This window comes from Drosophila nasuta, chromosome 2L (assembly GCF_023558535.2).
Source record: "Drosophila nasuta strain 15112-1781.00 chromosome 2L, ASM2355853v1, whole genome shotgun sequence".
NCBI lineage: Eukaryota > Metazoa > Arthropoda > Insecta > Diptera > Drosophilidae > Drosophila > Drosophila nasuta.
Window position 1 is genome coordinate 4,249,017 of NC_083455.1, and position 24,738 is coordinate 4,273,754.

General features: G+C 36.4%; 8 protein-coding genes across 13 annotated transcripts; 6 read left to right on the forward strand and 2 right to left on the reverse strand.

The window, feature by feature from the left end:
* Window positions 1-744: 744 nt before the first annotated feature.
* Window positions 745-2,905, forward strand: LOC132798966 (glycoprotein-N-acetylgalactosamine 3-beta-galactosyltransferase 1-like). 3 transcript variants are annotated; one of them, XR_009634002.1, is made up of 6 exons: window positions 745-874; window positions 940-1,805; window positions 1,868-2,262; window positions 2,344-2,499; window positions 2,559-2,655; window positions 2,713-2,804. XR_009634002.1 is itself a non-coding variant. In XM_060811016.1 (3 exons), exons 1-3 carry the CDS (start codon window positions 862-864, stop codon window positions 2,853-2,855), a joined length of 714 nt encoding a protein of 237 aa, XP_060666999.1. In that variant the 5' UTR covers window positions 745-861; the 3' UTR covers window positions 2,856-2,905. The 3 variants fall into 3 exon arrangements, 2 of the variants coding, with proteins under 2 accessions (XP_060666999.1, XP_060667000.1); XM_060811016.1 differs by lacking the exons at window positions 1,868-2,262; window positions 2,344-2,499; window positions 2,559-2,655 and having other exon boundaries at window positions 940-1,497; window positions 2,713-2,905; XM_060811017.1 differs by lacking the exons at window positions 2,344-2,499; window positions 2,559-2,655; window positions 2,713-2,804 and having other exon boundaries at window positions 940-1,497; window positions 1,868-1,918.
* Window positions 2,906-3,236: 331 nt separating this feature from the next.
* LOC132793026 (glycoprotein-N-acetylgalactosamine 3-beta-galactosyltransferase 1-like) lies at window positions 3,237-4,732 on the forward strand. Of its 2 annotated transcripts, none has more exons than XM_060802629.1 (3): window positions 3,237-3,445; window positions 3,511-4,373; window positions 4,438-4,732. In XM_060802629.1, exons 1-3 carry the CDS (start codon window positions 3,436-3,438, stop codon window positions 4,660-4,662), a joined length of 1,098 nt encoding a protein of 365 aa, XP_060658612.1. In that variant the 5' UTR covers window positions 3,237-3,435; the 3' UTR covers window positions 4,663-4,732. The 2 variants fall into 2 exon arrangements, with proteins under 2 accessions (XP_060658612.1, XP_060658602.1); XM_060802619.1 differs by having other exon boundaries at window positions 3,238-3,445; window positions 3,508-4,373; window positions 4,438-4,731.
* A 1,290-nt stretch (window positions 4,733-6,022) lies between these two features.
* Window positions 6,023-7,629, forward strand: LOC132792443 (glycoprotein-N-acetylgalactosamine 3-beta-galactosyltransferase 1-like). Its single transcript, XM_060801837.1, has 3 exons — window positions 6,023-6,128; window positions 6,190-7,055; window positions 7,114-7,629. Exons 1-3 carry the CDS (start codon window positions 6,116-6,118, stop codon window positions 7,591-7,593), a joined length of 1,359 nt encoding a protein of 452 aa, XP_060657820.1. The 5' UTR covers window positions 6,023-6,115; the 3' UTR covers window positions 7,594-7,629.
* A 417-nt stretch (window positions 7,630-8,046) lies between these two features.
* LOC132784781 (glycoprotein-N-acetylgalactosamine 3-beta-galactosyltransferase 1-like) lies at window positions 8,047-9,483 on the forward strand. Its single transcript, XM_060790634.1, has 3 exons — window positions 8,047-8,074; window positions 8,136-9,013; window positions 9,076-9,483. Exons 1-3 carry the CDS (start codon window positions 8,047-8,049, stop codon window positions 9,466-9,468), a joined length of 1,299 nt encoding a protein of 432 aa, XP_060646617.1. The 3' UTR covers window positions 9,469-9,483.
* A 560-nt stretch (window positions 9,484-10,043) lies between these two features.
* LOC132798310 (glycoprotein-N-acetylgalactosamine 3-beta-galactosyltransferase 1) lies at window positions 10,044-12,157 on the forward strand. 3 transcript variants are annotated; one of them, XM_060810121.1, is made up of 4 exons: window positions 10,045-10,420; window positions 10,472-10,949; window positions 11,008-11,850; window positions 11,912-12,157. In XM_060810121.1, the coding sequence occupies exons 2-4, from the start codon at window positions 10,629-10,631 to the stop codon at window positions 12,065-12,067; spliced, it is 1,320 nt and encodes a 439-aa protein (XP_060666104.1). In that variant the 5' UTR covers window positions 10,045-10,420; window positions 10,472-10,628; the 3' UTR covers window positions 12,068-12,157. The 3 variants fall into 3 exon arrangements, with proteins under 3 accessions (XP_060666103.1, XP_060666104.1, XP_060666105.1); XM_060810122.1 differs by having other exon boundaries at window positions 10,478-10,949; XM_060810120.1 differs by having other exon boundaries at window positions 10,044-10,949.
* Window positions 12,158-12,180: 23 nt separating this feature from the next.
* LOC132798311 (glycoprotein-N-acetylgalactosamine 3-beta-galactosyltransferase 1-like) lies at window positions 12,181-14,949 on the reverse strand. The gene is made up of 4 exons (XM_060810124.1): window positions 13,816-14,949; window positions 12,967-13,063; window positions 12,689-12,901; window positions 12,181-12,626 (listed from the first exon to the last, which is right to left on the reverse strand). The coding sequence occupies exons 1-4, from the start codon at window positions 14,253-14,255 to the stop codon at window positions 12,435-12,437; spliced, it is 942 nt and encodes a 313-aa protein (XP_060666107.1). The 5' UTR covers window positions 14,256-14,949; the 3' UTR covers window positions 12,181-12,434.
* Window positions 14,950-15,761: 812 nt separating this feature from the next.
* On the reverse strand, window positions 15,762-16,601 carry LOC132784788 (larval cuticle protein A1A). Its single transcript, XM_060790646.1, has 2 exons — window positions 16,590-16,601; window positions 15,762-16,523 (listed from the first exon to the last, which is right to left on the reverse strand). Exons 1-2 carry the CDS (start codon window positions 16,599-16,601, stop codon window positions 15,762-15,764), a joined length of 774 nt encoding a protein of 257 aa, XP_060646629.1.
* A 1,456-nt stretch (window positions 16,602-18,057) lies between these two features.
* On the forward strand, window positions 18,058-21,720 carry LOC132797843 (glycoprotein-N-acetylgalactosamine 3-beta-galactosyltransferase 1). Its single transcript, XM_060809612.1, has 4 exons — window positions 18,058-18,738; window positions 18,800-18,893; window positions 21,086-21,382; window positions 21,442-21,720. The coding sequence occupies exons 1-4, from the start codon at window positions 18,218-18,220 to the stop codon at window positions 21,670-21,672; spliced, it is 1,143 nt and encodes a 380-aa protein (XP_060665595.1). The 5' UTR covers window positions 18,058-18,217; the 3' UTR covers window positions 21,673-21,720.
* The last annotated feature ends 3,018 nt before the right edge of the window (window positions 21,721-24,738 follow it).

Below are 24,738 nucleotides of genomic sequence, written 5' to 3' on the forward strand. Positions count from 1 at the left end.
AACTTATAATCAGATAAATTAAATTTAACTCATATTAAATATTTATCAATTGATCCCGTCTTAAAAAATTCGAAATAAAAAATTCATACGATTTTACAGTGGGCAAAATATCCCAAGGATAGCTTTCTTAGATTAAATTTGAGTACATGAAAATTATAGAATTTCTATTGGTTACAAATATTCCACTATGCTTATCGATAATGACATATGTATTTTGTGCTGATGGCTATTCGATCTAGAATCCAGGTGGAACTCTGTTTTCTCAAGCCTAGAAGACCCAGGTACTTTGTAAGTCGCACAACGCGAACAGGATATTTTTAAAAGAAGGTAACAATTCAATATATAATTATTTGTATCCCATCACTAAAACCTATTTTATTTATGATTAGATGTTTAGTCACTTGGTGCCTGTTAAATTCTACACAACAACGCTTCGCATTACTTTGACTTCTTTACGATAAAAATGAACAATTTGGATCCGAACATTTAAATATATGGCAATTGTTTAATTTTTGCTAAGGAATATTTACAATAAAATGCTTCAACTTAATAGGTATTTTTACTACAAAAGTCGCTACTGAATGCTACCATAAAAAGACAATCGAATAAACTAGTGCTAGAAAATTAAAATTTTCTGGTAAATATTTTTAATTTGGCATAAAAACTTCCATTAGCTGACACACTATTTTGAGGCTAGGGTACTATTTATTATTATATCTGTATTACAGTAAGAAATTAGCTATTGACATAGGTAAAATGAACTCTTTTACTCATGTGTGGTCGCATTGGAATATTTTGGGAATATATTAACTTAAATTGCTATGGAATAAAAACTAAAAATATTATCTTTAAAGCATAACAATGAAGGAGCAAGGTAAAACTTTCACAAAATTCTAAATAAATTTAACAATTTACTTTAAATATTTATAAATATTTCAGGGGGATATTCGATGAAGCACATGATTTTTGCACTTTCAGTTAGCATGTTCATCGGCTTCTATGTAGCACAGTTTATTTCGAATATGTTAATTTCTGAGAGCATTCCATCACACAATATTCAGCAGCAAAAACGAAACAATAATTTTTCGGTAAGGACTTGCACAAATCCAGATGGTGTCCCCGATCATCCATTCGACAACTCGATTGTGGCTGATCAGCTAAGGAAAGAAGTACGTATTCTCTGCTGGATTATGACCAATCCCAACAACCACAAAAATAAATCCCGCCACATTAAACGCACTTGGGGAAAACGCTGCAACATTCTCCTATTCATGAGCTCAGAATATGACGATGAACTGCCCACTGTTAAGCTAGACGTTGGAGAAGGCCGCGTAAATTTATGGCGGAAAGTGAAGGAGGCATTCAAGTACGTCTATAAACATCACTACAACGATGCGGATTGGTTCTACAAGGCAGATGATGACACATATGCCATCATGGAGAATCTTCGCTATATGTTATATCCCTACCATCCAATGACACCCGTGCACTTTGGCTGTAAGTTTAAAACTTATGTTAAGCAAGGTTTTATGGCAGGCGGACCGGGATATGTGCTAAGTAAGGAGGCTCTTCGTCGATTAGTAGTTGAAGGTATTCCAAATAATAAGTTGTGCCGGAGTGAAACCAACGAATTTGAAGATGTTGAGGTTGGTAGTTGCCTGGAAAAGCTCAATGTAATTGCGGGGGATTCTAGAGACTGGAATGGACGTGGACGCATGTTTCCCTTCATTCCTGAGCAGCATTTACTACCTATTAAGAATATGAGTTATTGGTATTGGAGCGCCATTTTCTACCAAACTGATGAAGTAAAACAGATTTGAATTCGAATTAAAACGGTAATTAATATAAGCATTTAATTTGGTTTCAGGGACTTGACTGCTGCTCAGACAATACAATATCATTTCACTATATCGACCCGAAAATGATGTATGCTTTCGAATATCTTATTTATCAACTAAGGCCCTATGGCATAGTCAGAGAACTGCATCGTTTACCGGCAAAGCTTAATGTGGGAGAATTTCTTCCACCGCCGATAGAGGAAGTCGCTGACAGCAATGAGGATTCTGTGGATGATGATGATAGATTAATAAAGACAAGTACGAGTAGATCTGCTGTAATCGAGCCCAATTCAAGTGAAGTTAATTTAAGAAAGTTAGGTAATTAATAAAACAATGGAAGCGAGTATCTTAACAACTATTAGAGCTTATCAGAAGAGCGATGCCAAATGAATTACTAAATGAATAAGCATTGAGCCACTGTAATGTACGTATTTATTTATGCTCTCCCTATTTCTATGTTTATGAATATCTCTCTCTTTCTTTCTCTTTCTCTTTTTTTCCAAAGTTGTCGTTATTCTCTATACAAACAATGGCAACAGGTGCATTTGGATCGTTTTTTTTTGAGTAAAATATATCATTCATCATCATTCAGACATTAGTTACTTACATGCGATGCGAGAGATAAGTCGGTTTTAGAAAATATCGAAATAAAAAATTATATGTGAGTGGCTTCAATACATATTCGATCATATAAATAAGCAATAAGTCAATCATTTTTAGCATTTCAAGGTTAAAAGTGTAGCTGTTTTCTCAAGCCAACAAGGACCCAAAGAAATTGTTAGTAGCACAATGCGAACAGGACTTTTGTTTAACGAAGGTAATCTAAAAGATTTTAATCGAATCTATACGACCAATTCTATCTCATTATTTTTAGCAAATCGTAAGGGCCTAATTTTTATCATTGGATGTTTTGTTACTTGGTGCCTGGTCAAACTTTACACAACGCCGCTTCGCATTGATTACTTTGATTCCTTTACGATGAACAATCCTAATATCAATTTGCATTCGAACATTTAAATATATTGTATTGTATAATTTTTGTTAAGGAATAACTATAATGTTACAATAAAATGCTCCAATGTAATAAGTATTTTTACTACAAATGTCGTTACTGAAAGCGACCATAAAAAGGCAAGTGAACAAACCAGTTCTAGAAAATTTAAATTTTCTGGTAAAATTTGGCATAACAACTTCCATTAGCTGACACACTATTTTGAAGCTAAGGTATTATTTATTATTATATCTGTATTACAGTAATAAATTAGCTATTGATAAAAATCTTATTAACTGAATGCTACTAAGAAACAGTTTATGTACAAAATTGTGCTTGAAAATTTCAATTTTCTGGTAAATTTGTAATTTACTATTACAATATGTAGGTTCTAAAACTTTCTGGCTCAATATGACTAAAATGGTCCAGGAACTTAGTTCACTTTATTTTCACTTGAATATTACAATTATTGTTGCTAGATATTAATTAAACAGTAATATTTTTACACTTTGTGGTATTGTGAATTCAGAATTTCAGATTAAACCAAGAAATTTAGTTTCAAACTTGTAACAAGCCTCATGTAAAAATTGCCAGCACAAAATAAATATGGATCAAGGTATTAATACGGCAAAAACTTATTACACTTAACATATTTCTCAAAAATTAAGAATATTTCAGCAGGATACTCTAAGACGCAATTACATATAACTCTTTTATCTGGATTTTTTATTGGATTTTGCGTTGCCCAGTTCATGTCCTACATTATCATTTCCGAGCACATACTTTCAGTTAGCTTACAGTTAAAACACGAAACTAATCCTGTTGCACTAAATTGTTCCACAATTCAGGAGATTAGACATGATCACCCTTATGACAATTCCACTGTGGCCGATCAGCTAAGGAAAGAAGTGCGTATTCTCTGCTGGGTTATGACAAACCCCGAAAACCACAAGAAAAAAGCCCGCCATATAAAACGGACTTGGGGAAAACGCTGCAACATTCTTCTATTCATGAGCTCAGAATATGACGATGAACTGCCCACTGTTAAGCTAGACGTCGAAGAAGGCCGCGTAAATTTATGGCGTAAAGTGAAGGAGGCATTCAAGTACGTCTATAAACATCACTTCAACGATGCAGATTGGTTCTACAAGACAGATGATGACACTTATGCCATAATCGAGAATCTTCGCTATATGTTATATCCCTACCATCCAATGACGCCCGTCCACTTTGGGTTCAAGTATAAAGCTTACGTTAAACAAGGTTTTATGGCAGGGGGACCGGGATATGTGCTCAGTAAAGAGGCTCTTCGTCGATTTGTAGTTGAAGGTATTCCTAGTAACAAGATATGCATAAACGACACCAATGAATTTGAAGATTTTGAAATTGGGGCCTGCATGGAGAATCTCAATGTTACTGCCGGCGATTCGAGGGATTGGAATGGTCGTGGTCGAATGTTTGTTTCAGTACCTCAAGATCATTTAGTACCAGATAGAAATACGGGTTTTTGGTATTGGAATTTCTCATTCTATAAAAACGACGAGGTGAGATCAATCGAAAATTTATTTAGATTATGATTTATGTTATAATCCATTGGTTCTCTTTTAGGGACTCGATTGTTGTTCGGACAATGCGATATCATTTCACTATGTTATACCAGAATTAATGTACACTATGGATTATCTAATCTATCATCTGAAGCCTTATGGCATAGTCAGAGAACCTCATCGTTTACCGGCGAAGTTAAATGTGGGAGAATTCCTTCCACCCCCAATAGAAGAAATTGCTAACAGCAATGAGGATTCTATGGATGATGACGATAGAAAGCACTAGAAAAGTAAATTTAATTTTATAACATTTTTGTACACTATAAATTATTGGAGAACGTTTTAAATAATTGTATTTAATAATAATAAATACGTTTTACTTTTTGGAAGTGTGCTATTATGTTATCTTTTTTTAAGTTGAAAGGTTCTAATTAAAGGTTATAATTATTAGTTAATTGTATACCATTTTCAGCATTTTTATTTAAAATATATAATTTATAAATTTGTACTAAAGAACAAATTGTTTTAGTAAATCTGAATTTAGCATTACTGTTATTACATGTTATTTCAAGTAATTAACCACTTGAGTTTAAGATCAGTAATAAATGTGCAATCATAGCAACATTTGATTATAATTTATTACATTTCACAAAAAAAGAAAGTTTATAGTGATATTAATCAAAAATAGAACTAATTATTTCTTTCATGTAGTATGAGTCAACAAATCAAATTCGATTTGCAATAGATCTAATTACAATGATGATGATAAAATAATAGCCAAATTTAGGAGAAAGTATGCATTGATTTAAAATGTTTTTTCTTAGACCAAGATAGATGGATTATTGTAGTATTCTACAATTAACATGAAACATCCAAGTTCATGACTTTTATTTCAGGGCCTCAACCGTATAATTTGTATGTTGTAACATGTCTAAAGCTAAAGAGCCGCATCGTTCACCGGCTATGCTTAAAGTCGTAGAGGTTCTTTCTCTAGCAAATGGGAAATGGGAAATTTAATTTAATTGAACTTATTTGTCAACAAATATATCAACAATAATTATGTTAATTTTAATGTGAACCACCAGCACTTTCTTTACCCGAGTGCGTTAAAAGCCAAATTTCCGAGTGCGCATTTTCATCCATTTTTCGGTACAACATAGTCTTGTTTTTTTGGCACTCAAACGAACTATTAATAAGTGTCTCACTGACTCTCACAATAAGTATTAAGCCGTTTTTGACACCCATACTCATGAGTATAAATGTGTCAAAAAAGGCACTTGAATCGCCGGTGTAGCGATGCCGTTCTCTGTATAAGCCCATAGTATAAAGTATCATAGTTAAGAACTTTTGGCTAGCGTAAACCTTTTTGTTATCGTCAGGGGAACTGTCCCAGTATATTTTGTAATTAAATAACGTAAATTAAAGAATTTGGAATACGTCGGCAGTTCATTATGAGTTTATATAATATGTTTGGTGAACTTGACGGAAATTTCTTCGAGTGTATAATTGTCAGACCATAGGTAAAGTTATTTATTATGTTTGTACAACTGCCATTAGAAACACAAAAACTGTTGAAAGGTACACATAGCTTATTCTATATCAATTTTTGAAGTTTAGTTATCTCACAATCGTCATTGCGTTCGATCGTAGGTGATCGACGTAAGTAAAAAATGGCCTATTGAGAAAAAGTCATTCTTCATTAAAAATAATCACTCTCAGCATCATAACGTGATAGCATAATGACTGCTCAAGGTGATCATCTACAAGTTATATTAAATTTATTATTTTTCAAAGAATTCATCAAATATTCTAGGAGCATATTACAAAAAACGAGTCGTCGTCGCGTCTTTGACTGGCCTTTTTGTAGGTTTCTGCATTGCACAGTTAATTTCCTATGCGACTCTTTCTGAGAACATACCAAAGATCAGTTTAAAGCTCAACCATGAACATTATCCCATTACTCCATGGATTCCCGCAGTTCCTGCGATTATCCACGAACACGCCTACGACAATTCGACTGTGGCTGATGAAATGAAAAAGGAAGTACGTGTTCTCTGTTGGGTGATGACCAATCCTACCAACCACAAGAAGAAAGCCCGGCATGTAAAGAAAACATGGGGCAAACGCTGCAACATTCTCCTATTCATGAGCTCAGAAGTAGACAATGAACTGCCCACAGTCAAGTTGAATGTAGGAGAAGGTCGTGAAAATTTATGGATTAAGGTGAAGGAAGCCTTTACGTACGTCTACAAACATCACTACAACGATGCGGATTGGTTTTACAAGGCAGACGATGACACATATGCCATCGTCGAGAATCTTCGCCTAATGTTGTATCCCTACAATCCACAAACGCCCGTGCACTTTGGATTCAAGTTCAAGCCATTCGTTAAACAAGGCTACATGTCGGGAGGATCTGGATATGTGCTCAGCAAAGAGGCACTTCGACGATTTGTGGTCGAAGGTATTCCTAATCCCAAGATGTGTCTTCCTGGTACTGTTGTCAACGAGGATGTTGAAATTGGCAAGTGTATGGCGAATCTTAATGTAACTGCAGGGGATTCGAGAGATTGGAATGGACGTGGACGCATGTTCCCCTTCGTTCCGGAGCACCATTTAATACCTGGTAAAGATAGGACATTCTGGTATTGGAAATATATTTACTATCCGACTGACGATGTGAGAATAACTTATTTTGATTTTGAAAATTGGTGATAATATGCCATTTTGATTTTAGGGACTGGACTGCTGCTCGGATAATGCAGTAGCATTTCATTACGTGTCACCGGGGATGATGTATGTCATGGATTATCTGATCTATCATCTAAAGCCTTATGGCATAGTAAGAGAGCCACATCGTTTACCGCACAAGTTAAATGTGGGTGAATTCATGCCTGCGCCAACATATGATCTCCTCAACAGCGATGAGGACTCCAAAGACGACGAGGACAAGTATTTAACAACCACAAAAGCACCAACTGTATTGGAGCCAGATGGAAGAGAACTTAATTCAAAAGAAGTCGAAGACGATAAAAAGAAATCATTATCAGATTCAAAGAAAATTAATTCAGAAACGAAAAAATCGGTTGAAAATTCTAAAAAGGAAAATAAGAATGAGATTTCCAAAAAAGATGAAAAGAGGCTAGCCAGACTTCGAAGGGAACTTAGAAAACTACAAAGAGAGTACGACGAATATTATGACAAAGAGGAAAATTAATATAAATTAATATTTTATATTTTTATATAAATTAAAAAATGATTGATTTATAATAATTCTCAATAAATAAAATTAAAATACTTTTTTATGGATATCTAAAATTACTATAATTTTGCAACACAATGTAGATACTGAAGTTGGTTAGAGAAAAATTAAATAGAACATAACAACGTCTTTTTGTTTTCACAGCTGCTATTTTAGACAAAAGATTCTAAAATTTCGTTTATAGCTCAACCACATATGTTTTCAGAGCTTAGTTTTTTCGGAAAGTTTGTCGCGATAGTGTCTCTTTTGAGGTCAGGTGTTTTTCTTGAATGCTAGTTAAATAATTCAAAAGAATTGTAAACGCAATATGTTTAATTCGAATTAAACTACGTCATTCAAATAACCAAATAGTTTAATATTAACCAAGAATCATTTTTACAAAATACGTGTCAGTGATAAATATCAAATATGGTTACTCAGTACTTGCGATCCCATGGTAATGTCAATTAAATTAATTTTCAAAACATTTCTGCAATTATGTTTATTCACATTTTCAGTGAGTTATTCGAGAAAACGATCATTTCTCACTCTTATGACTGGACTCATCATAGGCTTTTGTTTGGGTCAGATAATATCTTATGTAACTATATCAGAGAGTATTAAGGCAATCAGCATTCCAGTCGATAAAAATTCTCAAAACAACATCAAGCAACTGGCTCCAAGCATTAATACATTTCCCGAAATAATCCATGATCACCCATATGACAACTCCACTGTGGCCGATCAGCTCAAGAAAGAAGTGCGTCTCCTCTGCTGGGTTATGACAAACCCCAAAAACCATAAAGAAAAGGCCCGCCACGTCAAACGCACTTGGGGAAAACGATGCAACATTCTTTTATTCATGAGCTCAGCTCAAGACGATGAGCTGCCCACAGTTAAGTTGGATGTGGGAGAAGGTCGAGAAAATCTATGGCGTAAAGTGAAGGAGGCATTCAAGTACGTCTATAAACATCACTACAACGATGCAGATTGGTTCTACAAGGCAGACGATGACACATATGCCATAATCGAGAATCTTCGCCTAATGTTATACCCCTACAATCCAATGACGCCGGTTCACTTTGGGTATAAGTTCAAGCCTTTTGTAAAGCAAGGCTATATGTCGGGTGGCTCAGGATATGTACTAAGTAAAGAGGCACTTCGTCGATTTGTGGTTGAAGGTATTCCTAATCCCAAAATGTGTCTTCCTGGCACCGTTGTCAATGAAGACATTGAAATTGGCAGATGTATGGAGAATCTTAATGTAACTGCAGGGGACTCAAGAGACTGGAATGGACGTGGACGCATGTTTCCCTTTATTCCGGAGCACCATTTAATAACTAAAGTAGATATGAGTTGGTGGTATTGGCAATACCAATTCTACAAAACCGATGAAGTAAGACAGATTTGAATTCGAATTAACGCAAGTATAGAAATAAACATTTACTTTGATTTCAGGGACTTGACTGCTGCTCGGACAATGCAATAGCATTTCACTATGTCAGCCCAAAGATGATGTATGTCATGGATTATCTTATTTATCATTTAAAGCCGTATGGCATAGTCAGAGAACCGCATCGCCTGCCGGCAAAGCTCAAAGTGGGAGAATTCCTTCCACCGCCAATACAAGAAATCGCTAACAGTAATGAGGATTCTATGGATGACGATGATAAATTAATAAAGACTACTACGATTAAATCTACTCCAACTGAGCCGGATTCAAGAGAAGTTGATTCCAAAGAAGTCGATTCACTGACGGCCAAGTTACATAAACCGGTGAATAAAAAAAAAGAATCAAAATCGGCAAAAGCTATTGAAGCTAAAAAAAAAAAATTAATAAATACTATATAAACAAATAACTCACGAAACTCTTACATGAACAATTGTTTAAATTTTGTATAACTTAAAGTGTTTACCACATGAAGAAGAAAATTTTAATTACTTGTTATATGATGGTTGCCACCCTTGTCTCTTTTACCGTTAACGCAAGGGAACTTTTATTTTTCAAACAGGATATTTTGGTTTTATATTCAGCACAATTTAATTTTACATTAATTGCCTATTGAATCTTTTCGTTTTAATGCCTTCAGAAAACGTTGCTAAAATCAATGTGGAAAATTATGTTATATTAATTCAATATAAGTTTATTTACTATTATTAATTCGAAAACCTTATAAAATTTCTTCAAACATTATTTTAACAAAACAAAACTAAAATTTGTATCTAATAAAATGATTGGGAATAAAATGTGTTTATATTTTAGTTGCTAAAATTTAACTATATGTAAAAGGTAGATACATATGTATATTCAGATAATCTTGTAATTTTTGAAGTCGAAACAGTGTTATAATCTTTATAGCTATTTATATTGTAAAATAGTTTTTGGACAGAAGTATAAGTTGTCAAATGAACACTTTTTTAAGGCCAGCACCAGTTTCAATAATACTAACCACAAATATACTAGATAAATTACTAGGAAAGTACCAAAACAACTTTATCTACCAAGTCTGGCAACGCCATCGATTCACAGTGTTTTGACAGTTGGGCAAACACGTCGGTTTGATTGAAAATGCAGTTCCAGCGTTTACGGCGTTTCTTTTGTCCAACGGCTTTGGTGTTGATTGTCGTGTGTCTTGTGTTGTTTTTTATGCTTGAAATTTATCTGTTGGCTCTAGGTCCCACTGGACGAGACGTTGTGTTATATATACAGCCTCCGTACACAGAGAGAGTTACTGAATACGATGTTGGATCTCGGAACCAGACGCGGGACAACCTGACAATCGCTCATCAACTGAATCTAAAGGTTCGCGTGCATTGCTTGCTTCATTTAACGAATAATCATGAGCGTCTCAAGGCGCAGCACATTTTGCAAACGTGGGGAGCTCGATGCAATCGCATGCACATTAGCCAGGGGAAAGCACTCGATCGGATCCATCTATCAAATCATCTACGCGGAGCATTACCTGGATCTCGATTGGCTGATCCATGTTCACGTCGACAGCTATGTGATTATGGAGAATCTGCGATACAATCTGGCCAAATACAAGCCCACTGAGGAGATTTACTTGAGAGCATTTCATGCTATGTATCCCTATGCTCATGTTGGCCAAAAAGACTCCACTGATTACGTGTTGAGTCGGGGCGCTTTAGAGCAGCTGCTCGCAAGGAATTGCTTCTCAACTGCAAGCTGGCAAGATTGTCTGGCTAACACGAAACAGGGGCCAAGTGAGCTATTGTTTCCATTTCAAATTCCAGGTGAAGTGCTTCCCTTCAAGTTGCGCTCTGAGTTTTGGAATTGGCCATACATCCATCGGGCAGTTTACACTGAGCAGGTGAGCAATGCTCTGCTTATTATTCTGAAGAATTTCTGCTTATGTGTTATTTGTCCAGGGTTTCAACAAACCTTTGAAGTATCCAATTGCCTTTCCTTACACCACTGCGAATCAGTTGCATGTTCTTGAGTATTTGCTTTATCATCTGCGTCCCTATGGACACGTCAATGGAATGCCAGCTTTACCAGAAGGATCAGCAGTGCAAATTCCAGCTGTAGTTGTGGATGACAGTGTGGCCAAAGAACTCTTCAAGGAGGTACGCATTATCTGCATGGTGTTGACCTATCCCCACATGTACGAGAAGGTAGCAAGAACAATCAGACAAACCTGGGGACGTCGATGCAATAAACTAATCATTTTTAGCAGTCGCAATCAAACGAGCCTAGATGGAGTGCACACAGTGGCCCTAAATGTCAGCGAGGGCTATAGTCTATTGTGGGGCAAGACGAAGGCAGCCTTCAGACATGTCTACAGGCATCATCGCAATGAAGCGGACTGGTTCTTCAAGGCCGACGACGATACTTATGCCATTATAGATAATATGCGCTACATGTTGCATTCCCATCATAAAGAAGAGCCCATTTACTTTGGCTGCCACTTTCATCCCAATAAGGATGAGAACTATATGTCAGGAGGTGCAGGTTACGTGCTCAGCAGAGAAGCCCTACGTCGGCTCATTGAGCATGGCCTGCATTCAAGTGGCTGCAATCGTCAGCAGTCCGGCACTGAGGACTTTGAAATGGGGGTTTGCCTTAACTACTGTGGCATAACTCCCGCAGATTCCAGAGATTCTTATGGTCGCCATCGCTTCATGCCGCTGTCGTTAGAGCACATTATGATTCCAGGACGATTGCATTATGATTTCTGGTTATATTATTACCTAAACTACAAACTTAAAAAGGTGGTGTTCTCGATGATCATTGATTGTTGCTATACGTGTCTAATTATTATTATTATTGTAGGGCTTGGAGTGCTGTTCCACCTATGCCATAACTATTCATTATGTCATGCACTATCAGATGTATTTATTTGACTTTCTGATCTACAATATGCGTCCATACGGAATTATTGAGGGACATGAACCTCTTGCAGTTGCGCTTGATAATCTTAAATTGTAGATATGTACAATAGTTTTGGAATTATCTTATCTATTGCTCTGGTTGCTTTATTATTCAAATGAGAATCATTTCACGATTGTAAATGTTCATGCTTTATGCCATCACACTCCGGTTAAAAACAATTCTTACAAAATTTGCTTATTTTCTTTACAAGTTGAACAACTCGAGTAATTTTTGTTGCTATCGTACATATGTGTACTACAAATTATAGAATAATATTATATATTAGTTTTAAGCAATAACATGGTAAACACGTTCAACAAATCGATCAAAATATAACTAAATGTACTGAATAGTATTTGTCTTTGGCATTGTTTCCAGCAGTATATCCGATTCAATCTCATGGCACTCCCTTTCTCAACGATAACTAATGAAGTTGACTGATATTCGCCAATTCAATTGGCCACTTTTGTGGAATTACTTTCAACTGATGCTGAGGTGGGTCGCGACTTAAACCAAAGGGGTGCAGCTGGTAGATAACATAATCCAGCATGTAGAAATCTTCAACATTACTGTAGTGAAATGATATCGCAGAACTCGACAAAAGTTCGTGTGATTTCTGAAAGTTGGAAATATAATATTATAAACTACAGTATAATGCATCAACTGAAATCTGCTCACATATGGTGGAACTGGTAGGAAACGGAGTAGACCATCTTCATCACGGGAATCTCCAGCTACGACGCCCGCATTTCGCAGACACCGCGATAATTCCACATGATCAATGCCATAGCTACGATTACTGCAAAGGTTGCCATTACCGTGCCCCAAATTGATGAAACGGTGCAACGCCGCCTTACTGAACACATAGCCAGCAGCTCCAGAGACGAAGCCCTTTAGAAAGAATGCAGAACATATTAGAAAGAAGATAGATTTATGTCTATCATAAAGAGTTTCACCTGCTTAGACTGCTCCCAGTCATTGCTGCCAAAATAAATGGGCGACTCTGGTGAATGTCCTGCCAAGAAATGCTGCAAGTTCTCCATAATCACATAGCTGGAAAATATAATTCAAATTGAAGTTCATAAATTGAAAACTAATCCAATTATTCATAATATGGAAATAAATATAAAAATAATGTAATAAACAAAACATAATCTGAAAAGTTGTAATACCAAATGTTAGTGACTGGAACCATAATTAATAAGCTCTAGCTTGTAGTGCTAAGAAACAATAAATAATCAAATTCTTGATAACAGAATTGTGTAAAGTAATTGTAGTAAATTTATATGCTTTGCTGCATACATTTAATTTCGAGTAAAAAATGACCTGACCACCATATCAATATGTATATATCGTAGCGTAATTGAAAATGTCTAGGGCCGGCTTTTTTTCTAATAAACCAACATAAATAATGTTGACTTAAAGTGAAAAAAATACTTTTTTTATACAAAATTGAAAAGCTTAAGTGACGAATAACATTCCCCCTTATTTTGAGTACCTTTAAACAATCATTTGAGAACACAATTTTGTTAAATTTTTAAAATAATTTCAAAATTTTAGTTTTAAAGTATTATATAATACTAAATGGTCTCGCATATCAACTTCACTATAATTCTCATTAAAGCAAAATATTAAACAAACTTTAACGCAAGTAAGTAAGCGTGCGTCTAACCTAAGACCAGCAGTGTATGTATATGTTACAAATCGTTTGTATTTTTAAGTAAATTTCCAACGTTTATACAGCAGACGCTTGGAATAATGAGAAATTCTAATTTAAGAATGTCAATTACATTTACGAAACTTACGTATCATCCGGCACCTTGAGAAACCAATCGTAGTCATCGTAATAATGCTGATAGACATGCTGCAGGTAGGCACGTGTCTTGGTCCATGAATTGGTGTGGCGCTCTCTCAGCTTCGCACTGTTGTCAGCCGGATTCCCCATGAACAACAGTTTGTGGCAACGTCTGCCCCAAGTGCGTTCTATGTGCAGAGCACGAGATTGCAGCGAACTGCTCACAATCATGCAGAGTATACGAGTTGTTGTATTCGAAGGTGATGTGGATACGGATTGAGAGGATGTGAAATCTTCAGGGACTGCATATTGACTATAGTTGGGATCGGTTGATTTGCGAGCACGTTGCAGGAGCGTCGAGAGGCAGGCGCCACAGATCAAACCAAAGAGCAGCATCAACAACAATTCCCAATTGTTGTTTACCTTGTGTTGCGGTCGGAAGATCTTCATATTATGGCTTAGCTTGCTGGGCGTTTGTTTACTTTTTTATGCAAATTTATTGTTTGTGTCGTCAGACAACTGACGTTGTTGTTGATGCGGTTGTTTTTGTTGAAATACCAAATTAACACATTCTTGTGGACTGACGCAGCGATATATGTATGAATGTATGTACGTATGCACACATACATATGTACGCAAAGGCGAAACTTGTAAGATGCGGTTGACCTTCAAGCACAGAGATTATGCTTCCCTCACTCTTTGCAGTCTCCTTCGATCACGTTTACTCACACGTACTGTGCCTCTTTTTTTTAACTTAATTCGATTTGCAATTGCTAAATTGTAAATTCACTCACTATATGCCGGTTTTGTTTTTAATTTATTATTTAACGTTTTTCAGCGAAGCTTCTGCCGGCAGAGCGAGCGACGTCTTCTCGGCGAAGGCGCAGAATTATGTGACGTTCGTGTGGCGAGTGTGTCTGTTTTGTTTATTTTTCGTAGAGTTTACAGCTTAGCGGATTCGTTAGGAATACAAAGTGGAGGCAATAAATGTCGAACTCACGGCTGCAGGTGTATGTTTGTATACTTATATGGAGGTTGAAATAAACAGTTTCGTTGCGCGATGCGAACTTCACGCTTTGCCGATCGTTGACAGACTTGCGACTCGCTTTTTTGTACATGCGCGCTTCGCTCAATTTTGACTTGTAACCAGTGTGACCATAATGCAAAAATCTAGAGATGAGCAACTGTTTCAGTTATTTGCACAAAATAATTAATTTATCGATTACACTACAAATAATAGCATAATAAAATGCATATATTATTTATTTTCACAGAACTTATTTTTAAGTTAGATTAAATACATCAAATAGTAAATTTTATTCAACTATTTGATGTCTTGTGGAATGCTTAAATACAATGTCATAAGTTTACGAATTATTCAAATATTATGGAAAGTTTAAATCAGAAATTTGTGTTTTAGCTTTACTAAAAAACAAAAGAAGCCAGTGTCATTATACAACAAGCGCATTGTTGTCGTTTTCTCTATTTCAGAGCAACTCAACTGGCATTTATCGCTATGCCTCCAAACTGATTAAAATGCATGATACGTTACGTCTGCCGTTGCCCAGATTTTTGTTGTCTCGTTTTCTGTTTTCTTTTATTTCTCATTTGCACATTTTGAACTTTATCACATGCATAATATTAAAATTATTTGATTAGTATTTGCCACTTAGTTCGTGATGGTTCGTCCATATCTGGTTTTAATCGAGTAGGCCTACCTCTTGCTTAGCGAAGCAACCGAGCTCGTCAATAGTTAAAAGTGTTGCGAGCAGTTGACCTATTATTAAATAGAGAGCCTAAAAGTATGCAATAAAATGAAACTTATGAAATGAAACACGCACAGTGGTAGAAGATTAATTTGTGACTCTCGCATTTAATGCAAACAATCTATAAAACTAGAAATATCTGTAGCACTATTAGACAATACATGATCACGGTATACGACACCATTATCACTCAAGCATAGATGCCACCAGCAGTGTCACGTTGATTGGCAGCATTGACATAGCTGTCACCAGAGTCGGAGACGGAGCCAGAGCCAGATGTCAAAGTATTTTCTCCATCTTTGACAGATGCTGAGCTAGAGGAATCAGCAGACACCAGAGTGCTAACAGGTGAACGCTCATCGAGCACCACGGTGGGTGAAACAAGGGCCACCTTCTTAAGGACATAGGGGACGCGGTTCACGATGGCGTTGAAGCCATGGACATCGTCGGCTGTGTAGGTAACAGTGCGTTTGTAGCCATCGGGATCGATGAGACTGTAGGAACCACGCACCACATAACCATCACGGGTCTCGCTGTGATCTTTAATGTCACCGGTGCTTTCGTCATTGACGGCATAGTTAAAGCTGTAGCTGGCTGGTGGAAAGACCTCTGGCTGGCGTTCCTCGCGCAGCACGGGCAACGGCACAGGGAAGAGAGAAGATGAGGCAGCTACTGGGTTGCTCACGGGATGCAAGACATTTGAATCGGAGTTGCTCAATTGACTGGGATAGTCGTAACCTTTCGGAGTTGCCTGTGAGTTCTGGTCATTGGTTTCGGGTGCTTGATAGTTGGTGCGATATTCCTCACTGGAGCTGGAACTGGAATCGTGCTGTTCCAGAGAATTCACATCGTTGGACACAGCATCTACTTTCTGGTTATTGTTGCTGGTGCTCCGAGTGTAATCATACTCGGCTCCTACGGTCACCACAAGTGCCAAGGCGAGCAGCGTAAACTGCAAAGGATTCGGTTAAGTTATTATCATTAAATTTAGTCCACAGGCTCATATACAATGTCTCACCTTAAAGGCCATTTTAATATTGATTTGATGGGTGTTTTTTCTCCGTTTGTTTGCGGTTCACAAATCGTCAGCTAACTGCACTTTTAATTGACGTTACTCGATGTTTATATACCTCAGTCGCCACATTGATATTACTTAATATTGACCGTTATACAATGTCATGCCCATCAATTGCTCTCATTGCTTTTTTTTTACAAAATTGACCAAATGAAGCGATTATACTTTCGTTTTTCATTTTGCGCCCAGTTTTCTGCTGCGTAAGCATTCACATCAAACGATCCAATTGAATCTCAGGGGCCGTGAATAGAGTAACAAATGAAGACAGAACAGCGACAGCAGATACAACATCTCATCCAATTAGACTGATCAGATTAGTCGAGCATGCGTCTGATATTGATACTTGTCATTCAGTATCGCAACTCAGTCTTTGGTTTTGCCACCTACATTCGTGGCCCATTGATTGTGTGATCATTTATTAGAATAGAATATGCAGCTAATATTAAATTGTGCTCTGAGTGCTTTGCGAATATATCTGGATTGCATTTCCTTCTTTTGAAATTACTTTTTGGGCATTTATACCCGGTAGAAGGGTTGTACCTGCAAGAAATTTATATAACGGAAGGAGGTATTTCCGACCCTGTATAATATATAATATATATTCTTGATTAGTCTCAGAGACTATAAAAGATAGAGCTGTAATTTGTTGTTCTTGGACGCAGATCAATTTTTTTTTTTTAAATTTATGATTCCCTAAATTAATTGCGATCAGATAAAAGTTGTAGAAGTTAGTTAAGAAATACTTTTTAGATTACTACAGGTCTTAGATAATTTGGTTGAAAATCTGGTACATTTTAGTACTCTATGGTATATTTTGAATGTAGTACTATATTAATATAACAAACACAACATTTAGTATATTTTAGTCTTTTTATTCATTTGGTATATTTTAATAATAATGCCACACTTTTTGCTTTCTTCAAAAATTAGTGGTGGGTATCTCAAATATTAATAGTATTTTATATTTTGAGTGTTCGGTTTAAAGCTCATAATTAATAAACAATTTTAAAATATAAATTCTTTTAAATGCAAAATAAATAAAATTAGGCTTGATCATTAAATGAATTGCCAAATTAAACGACGTTGGAAATGTACCTTAATAAAATTATGCTTAAATGCATAAGCTTCATTTGAAATTACTAACTAAATAAGTAAATACGTATTACTAAATGCAATTAAAATTGGTGTAATTTTTTATCGACAACATTAAATCGCTATTAATTGATTAAAAATCGCATGAAAACAGTTTTGAAGTTGTACATCAATTTTACGTAGCTCTACATATTACACAAGTGTTGTGGCATGCATATTATATTTGCAGTGGCAAGCAGTTTTTAAAAGGAAGCAAGTAGTGCTCAATACACTGCTTGTCGAGTCCCTCATGCAAATGAGATAACTCACAGCGAACACGCCTTGCGGGCTTAGTGAGAAAAGTGCCCAAAAGCAAAAGATCAAACCGGTCGTTGGCTATTGTCAGAGTTGTAGCTTGAAGTCGCACATCAAAACAAAACACGGCTGCAATAACAAATTAGACGTTGGACAGAACACAACGCAGCAGCCGCAACGTCGTCATGACAACGGCCAAAGGCAAAACAATGACCAAATTCGCTTGGCAATTGCGAAGTCAGCTGCATTTGCTAACGGGATTCATAGCCGGATTCGTGTGTGCCTTTGTGCTGCTCCTCCACATCTACGATGTGCGCAATGGAATCAACTGTTCAACCACCACCGCCATAAGCAGCAGCAGCATCAGAAGTTTTATCGGTTCCTCAGCTGCTTCAATGAGTCTCGCGCAGTTTGAAACTGAGTTGCAGTGGAAGGTGGCGCCAGCTCGTGTGCTGTGCATGGTGCTGACCTGTCCGGAGTACGTGGAGCGCTATGCTCAGCATGTGTATGCCACTTGGGGCAGACGCTGCACCAAGTTGGTGTTTGTCAGCAGCGAGGACTATGAACCCCTCGGGGTGGTCCAGGTCGTGGACGCCGATGGAGGCTCATATGACGATCTGTGGAATAAAACGCGCGAGGGTTTCCGTCATGTCTGGCAGGAGTATGGAGAGGAGTACGATTGGTTTCTCAAAGCCGACGACGATACGTGAGTGCAAGTGAATACAAGCAAAATGGATTTATAATTTTTTTAAATTTTATTTTTACAGCTATGTCATAATGGAGAATCTGCATCACATGCTCAGCGCCTACGATGCGAATATGCCGCTCTATTTTGGCTATCAGATGCGACGCTACAATGTGGTAAGTGTTACTGTCTCCTCTAGTTCTTGCCTCATCAGGTAATTAACCGATCATCGCGCTTGCTCGTTATCAAAATATGTCCAAAATTTGCATTGCAAATGCGTTTGGACAGTAAACATTTGTTAGGTGACTGCGACTCCCAGTGGCTGTCAACTTAAGTGAATTATATCATTTTAGATAAGGCATTTCTCGCAAAACATATTTTATTTATCAAATTAACACTATATTTCACTTCTTTCTCAAGTGGGGTATACTAACTTGTCTTGTTTTTAGTCTGAAATAGAGCAGAGAGTATTATAATACTTATTATTATGTTAATAACACCGGCTGCTTCCTCGAATCTATAATATAATATTAAGCTATATTCACTGATTTCGCTAAAATTTTGTATAATCCCCTGATATTATGGCGGAAAGAAATTAGCATTTGTTTCGTCGGCTATCGGGATAGTGAAATGACGTTTAACCGAGCGAAATGCATGTTTTAGTGTTGAAATTTGTCCAGAATAACCGGTTCATTTTGTGATCACACTCTTTGAATATTCTTGTTTAATTGGTTTGCTAATTAAAATTGAAGATATTTTATTTATAAATATCATCATTAAAAACTAAGATATTGCCGGCATCATTATTGAAACCATAAAACTTGCAGCCAATTGCCAAAGAGCAACTAAAGATGCCGTTCGTCATTCTGTCAGTCTGTCATCCATCTGTCCATCCGTCGGTCCCACAATGATGACTCACAGCGTCTGCAACTTTTAACTAATGGTCAGTTGTCGTGAGGTCGTCGAGGTTGCTTGTCATTGCACAGGCAAACTAGCACGCACCGTGTTTGCAGGGAGACCGCTCCTCCTCCTCTTAGAGTTGTATTTGTTGTCATATTTTTACCTTTTGACATTACTGTTCAAACAAACAACCAACTATTGGGCAATACTTGGCATTTTGTAGACATTAATAATATGGCAAGTGCTGAGGAACATGTGAAATGATGAATGTTTTCATCTTTTAATAAAAACATATTTAATTCTTTTGTAATCGATGAATCAAAGTATAAAGCAAGTATTCAAGTTCACACCACAGCAGGTGGCAAGGTTGTTTTTTTTTTCTATATTTAAATTGCACTAAAAATAATAGTTTTTATGTTTGCTAGCCACTTTTATATATTGTTGATCTCACATATATTTTTTTGATGCTGTTTGAAATTTCTTTGATTTATTATGGTGATTATATTACTGACTAGCAATAAATGGTTTTACCTTTGCTTTGGCTGCGGGCTGCGCATTGCTTTTGTTTGGTAGACAAGCCAATTAGCATAAAGTGAATTATCTGCTGGGAAAACTTGAATATGGATGCATTTATGTATTTCATTAGGTAACTCGCGAAAGTCTCTGTTGATTAAGCCGCAAAGAAATGTGTGGTTTTGAATAGAATATGTTATAATTGTGGCTTGCATGTTTGTTCATTGATTTCAATAAAACTGGCAAATGTCAATCCAATTCATAGTAAAGTCTCCCTGGCTTACATTTCAATTAAACTTGTATTTTGACACATCATATCTCATTGTGACGCCCACGACGAAGAGGCCTTGAAGGCGGCTTAAAACCCAACTCATTGGATGAGTTGTAATCGACGCGCTTGATGGGTAATTATGCTAAATGCCCAAACCGTAACTAATAACTTCGACTAGCATTAACAGATTCGATATTTTCGCGCCTTTGATGTGCCTATTTGTATAAATCTTGTGAAATTGTTACTTGGAATGCGGCTTCTTTAATAAAATGTCATCGATGGGTGAGGCAAACATATTTTTCAATATTTACAAGCTATTAATTATAGTTGGCTTTTGTTGCTGCAAACCCTTGACAGCCAAGCAACACAGATTCATTATTTCTTATTAACTTAATTTGTCTTGTTCAAGTTTCTTTTGTGCATAAACATTGTCCAGTTATTTATCTACTACTGTCTTTTCTGCTTGACTGTGAATATAAATTTCTTTTCCATTCAGTTATTTTAAACATTCAGCCAAAGGCAGCACAAATCGACTTAATTATGTCGTGACTTTTACAATGGACGTCAATTGATTTCTTTATATTTGAAGCATTCATATTATTCTTATTTAATTAGTTCTTCTAATATATATAATATTCTTACAAATTTAAACAAATATTTATTTAAATTCCTCATTATTTGTAGAGCTACATGTCTGGTGGTGCTTCATATGTGCTCAGTCGCGAAGCATTGCGCCGATTTATGAAACAGGCTTACGGATTTGATCAAATCTGCCCAGAGGCTAGGAAGATGGGCATTGAAGACTTCTACATGGGAATTTGTTTGCAAAATGTGGGCGTTCATTTAATTGACTCGACACGAGCCGTGGCCGATGATGACAAGCCGAAATTCTTTCCCTTAGATGTGGAGGGCTTTCTTTATAAAAGCAATGAGAGCATACCAACATGGTTACAAGAGATGAGTGTCTCAGAAATAGATACGGTAAGTTTACAAAGTGTTTTTTTTTTACTAATTTTTATTAATGCTGACTTTTTTTACAGGGCCTCAATTGCTGTTCAAACTATTCAATTGCCTTTCATTACACTAAACCGGAACGTATGTATCTCTATGAATTTTTGCTATACCATTTGCGAGTATTTGGCCAAAAGTGGAGTGCTGAGCAGTTGCCCAGGCGATGGACATTTTCCGAAATGGTGGAAATGTTTCCACTTGAAAATAATTCGGAAATATTAGATTTGAGACAAATGTCAGAGAAGCCGGATAATTTTTAGTTAGTATTTTAGATATGATTTTGAGCAACGATAATTTAAGATGTACAATACTTGGTTGTGATTTAAATATAGATTCATTTTTAATTTACATAAATTTTTCGTTTTCTGCTTCATTGCTGTGCTTCTCAAACTGTGCATTTAAAACTGTAGATAAACAAATGACTTAAGCAACAAACGTGCCAGTAAATATTGAAGCATACTTTTAGGCTGTACTTGATTATTACTTGGTGAGCTGACAACTCTACAAAGTAATGGATTTTTATTATTAATTTTCTTATTAACTGGCATATATATATGCAAAATAAAACGTTATTTAATCCAGTTTTTTTTTTTTTCAATGTAGACGGTGCTTTGTTTTATATTCTATTTTATTTACGATTCTTTTTTAACTTTGAGCAGTTAAAGCATAGACAGATCGATCAATTGATCACATGCGCATGCACGCGTTCCCATTACTTGTAATTATAGGTAAGTAATTGGGGTTTTAAATGTTTCAAATATTGTATTGTTTAAAAAAAAAAACTATTACAATGTCCTTGCAACTATGACGAGCATTTAATTAATTGTGCTGCCTTAACAATAACGTTGAGCTTCAATGAATCATTTACTATTGATTGTCGACTGAAGTGAATCCTTCAACACGAAGCATTCTTGCATGAAGGGCCTAAGCCGGCAATAATTTATTATTTTCATTACCAAAGTCAATGTCTTGTGCTTCTTTTCTCTCTCTCTCCCTCCTTCCAATGGACACCTTGCCGCACAATTAGCAAACCAAGTCGAGCTAATTAAAGCGAAAATCACGTACGCATGCACAGTGTGCCGCAGTCTCCCTCTTAATTGAGATGTTTGAGTATGCTTTATATGGTAAAATTACATTAGATATAAATATATCTCGTATATATCTAATGATTTTTGTCAGTATTCGTATATAATTCAATTGGCTGCGCTGTGCAGCGTGCAGCGTGCTAGTTAAATGATTTAATAAGTGAAAGGGAATCGTTAGAGTATAGCTAGGCATGAGCTCAGTCTCTTAATGGATCTCTTAATAGGTGTCATTGAACATAAAAGCTTTGAGGAAGCGATTACTGCACGGGCACGGGCACGGGCACACCTGGGAATTGGGAGTTCAAAACACTTGGCAACACTTTATGCTACAAGAACTTTAAATCTTTATTCTTTGTGTGTTTACTCTTTGGTCTTTTATGATTTGCTGGCTTCAAGTTAGAACTCCATTCAATCAAATTGACTTAATTTATGAGGCACACTGAAAACTGTTTGCTAACAAGCTAGGCAAACAGCTACCGATTGTTAGCTAGCTACTGCTGCTGCGAGTAACTTAACTTAGTCAGTTAGTTAAAAAACGATTGTCTCTCTAATCATGCCATTCCAACGACTGTCGTACGGTGCGTATGCGCAATGTGCGTTTGCTTTGCGTTCAATGGCGGCGCGTGTTCCATTTTGTGCCGACGCACGCTACACACAAGTGGGTTAAATTGTTGTTGCTCTCGCTCTTGTTATTGTCACCTGTCTGATTAATATTTTATATAGTTGTGTGTTGGTTTTTTTTCTGTTTCTGTTGCTGTTGCTGTTGCTGTTTTTCTGTTTCTTTACATAAAATTGTGCGTTGTCTGTTGCTGTTGCTGTCGTCGTCGTTGTCGCTGTCGCTGTCGAGTCATGGCATCTAGTTAGTTTAGGAGCAGCGGCTGCTCGCACTTGTGACCTTCGTCGTTGTCAAATGCGAGCTGTAAACTGGCCCGCTCTCGATTTGCAAGCCATTAAATATTATAGGTACACACACATACACTTACCACATTTTTGTAAGTCGAGCTAACAACCAAAAAAAAAAAATTATAACAAAAAACAACAAATAAAATGAAATCCAATTTCAAATTGAATCAAAATCAAAATCGAAACTATAAAAAATCAATTACTCAGCAATGCGTAGCCATGTCGGCATCCCCCTCCCCCTCTCCCCATATTTTCCTCTCTTTCTCTCTTCCAGTATCTATATCTCTGTTTCTGTATTGCGCCAATTACTTCATTCGATTTTAACATTTTTGATTTTTTGCTTTAATGTCACTTGCTCTGGCCACGCACTTAATTTTTTTGTTTGTGAAAGTTGTTAATACTTTGGCCGAGTTAAATTAATTAATAAATAATAGCGTAACAACTTGCAGCAGCAGCTAATTTATATCTTTATATCGATTGCCTGATAAATCATGTTAAACACATTTTTTATACCCTTCACTTTTCGGTGCCAACACTTAACATCGCAAAGTCAATTGCCGTGAATTTATTCTTGACTTCTCTATGCGTGGCTTGTGGAGCTGCTTGAATTATTTGCGTCACCTCAACTGTGGTATGCCATACTCTGTCGAAGAAAGAGGCTTGGTTTCTCGGACTTAATTTTGCGAGAATTAATTGAAGTTATTTTTGGAGAACTTCGCTTGGAAAGTTCATGACGAGTGAAGATCATTAAGAGTGTAGAAATTATAAAAATAAATGAATGATTGGTAAGATATAAATATCTGAATGATGAGAATGGGCAATTAATTCCTAATCGATGATAATGGTAAAATTGTCAAATTTACTTCGATTAATAAACATTATCAATATTAGCAAACAATCTTTAAGATCAGCTATATAACTTGCTTATTGATTTCTGCTGTCTATCAGTTGACCACAGTGCATGCCTCACTATTCAATCATTATTTCTACCGACATTTACAGATAATACAAAGACGATATTTTATGTCAATTTTTCTATGAGTATGTCAACAGCTTTTTTCTCGATCTGGTCGAATGCTCCCCTCCACCTGCCCGTACTCACCCCCTCTGCCTACTGCATATGCATGCTTTGCAGCTGTGCACATTAAAATCAATTAAAATTCTTATTTATCTTTTTTTTCTATTCTCGATGCGCCTAACAAGTGCAGCGTGCAGCGAGCGCATCTATAAATATTTATTAATGTTCGAACGTTCAAAAAATCAGCGACTAAATAGAAAAAATTGCAAAGAATAATACAAAAATGATATACACAAATTGCACACGCATTGAGATTGAAA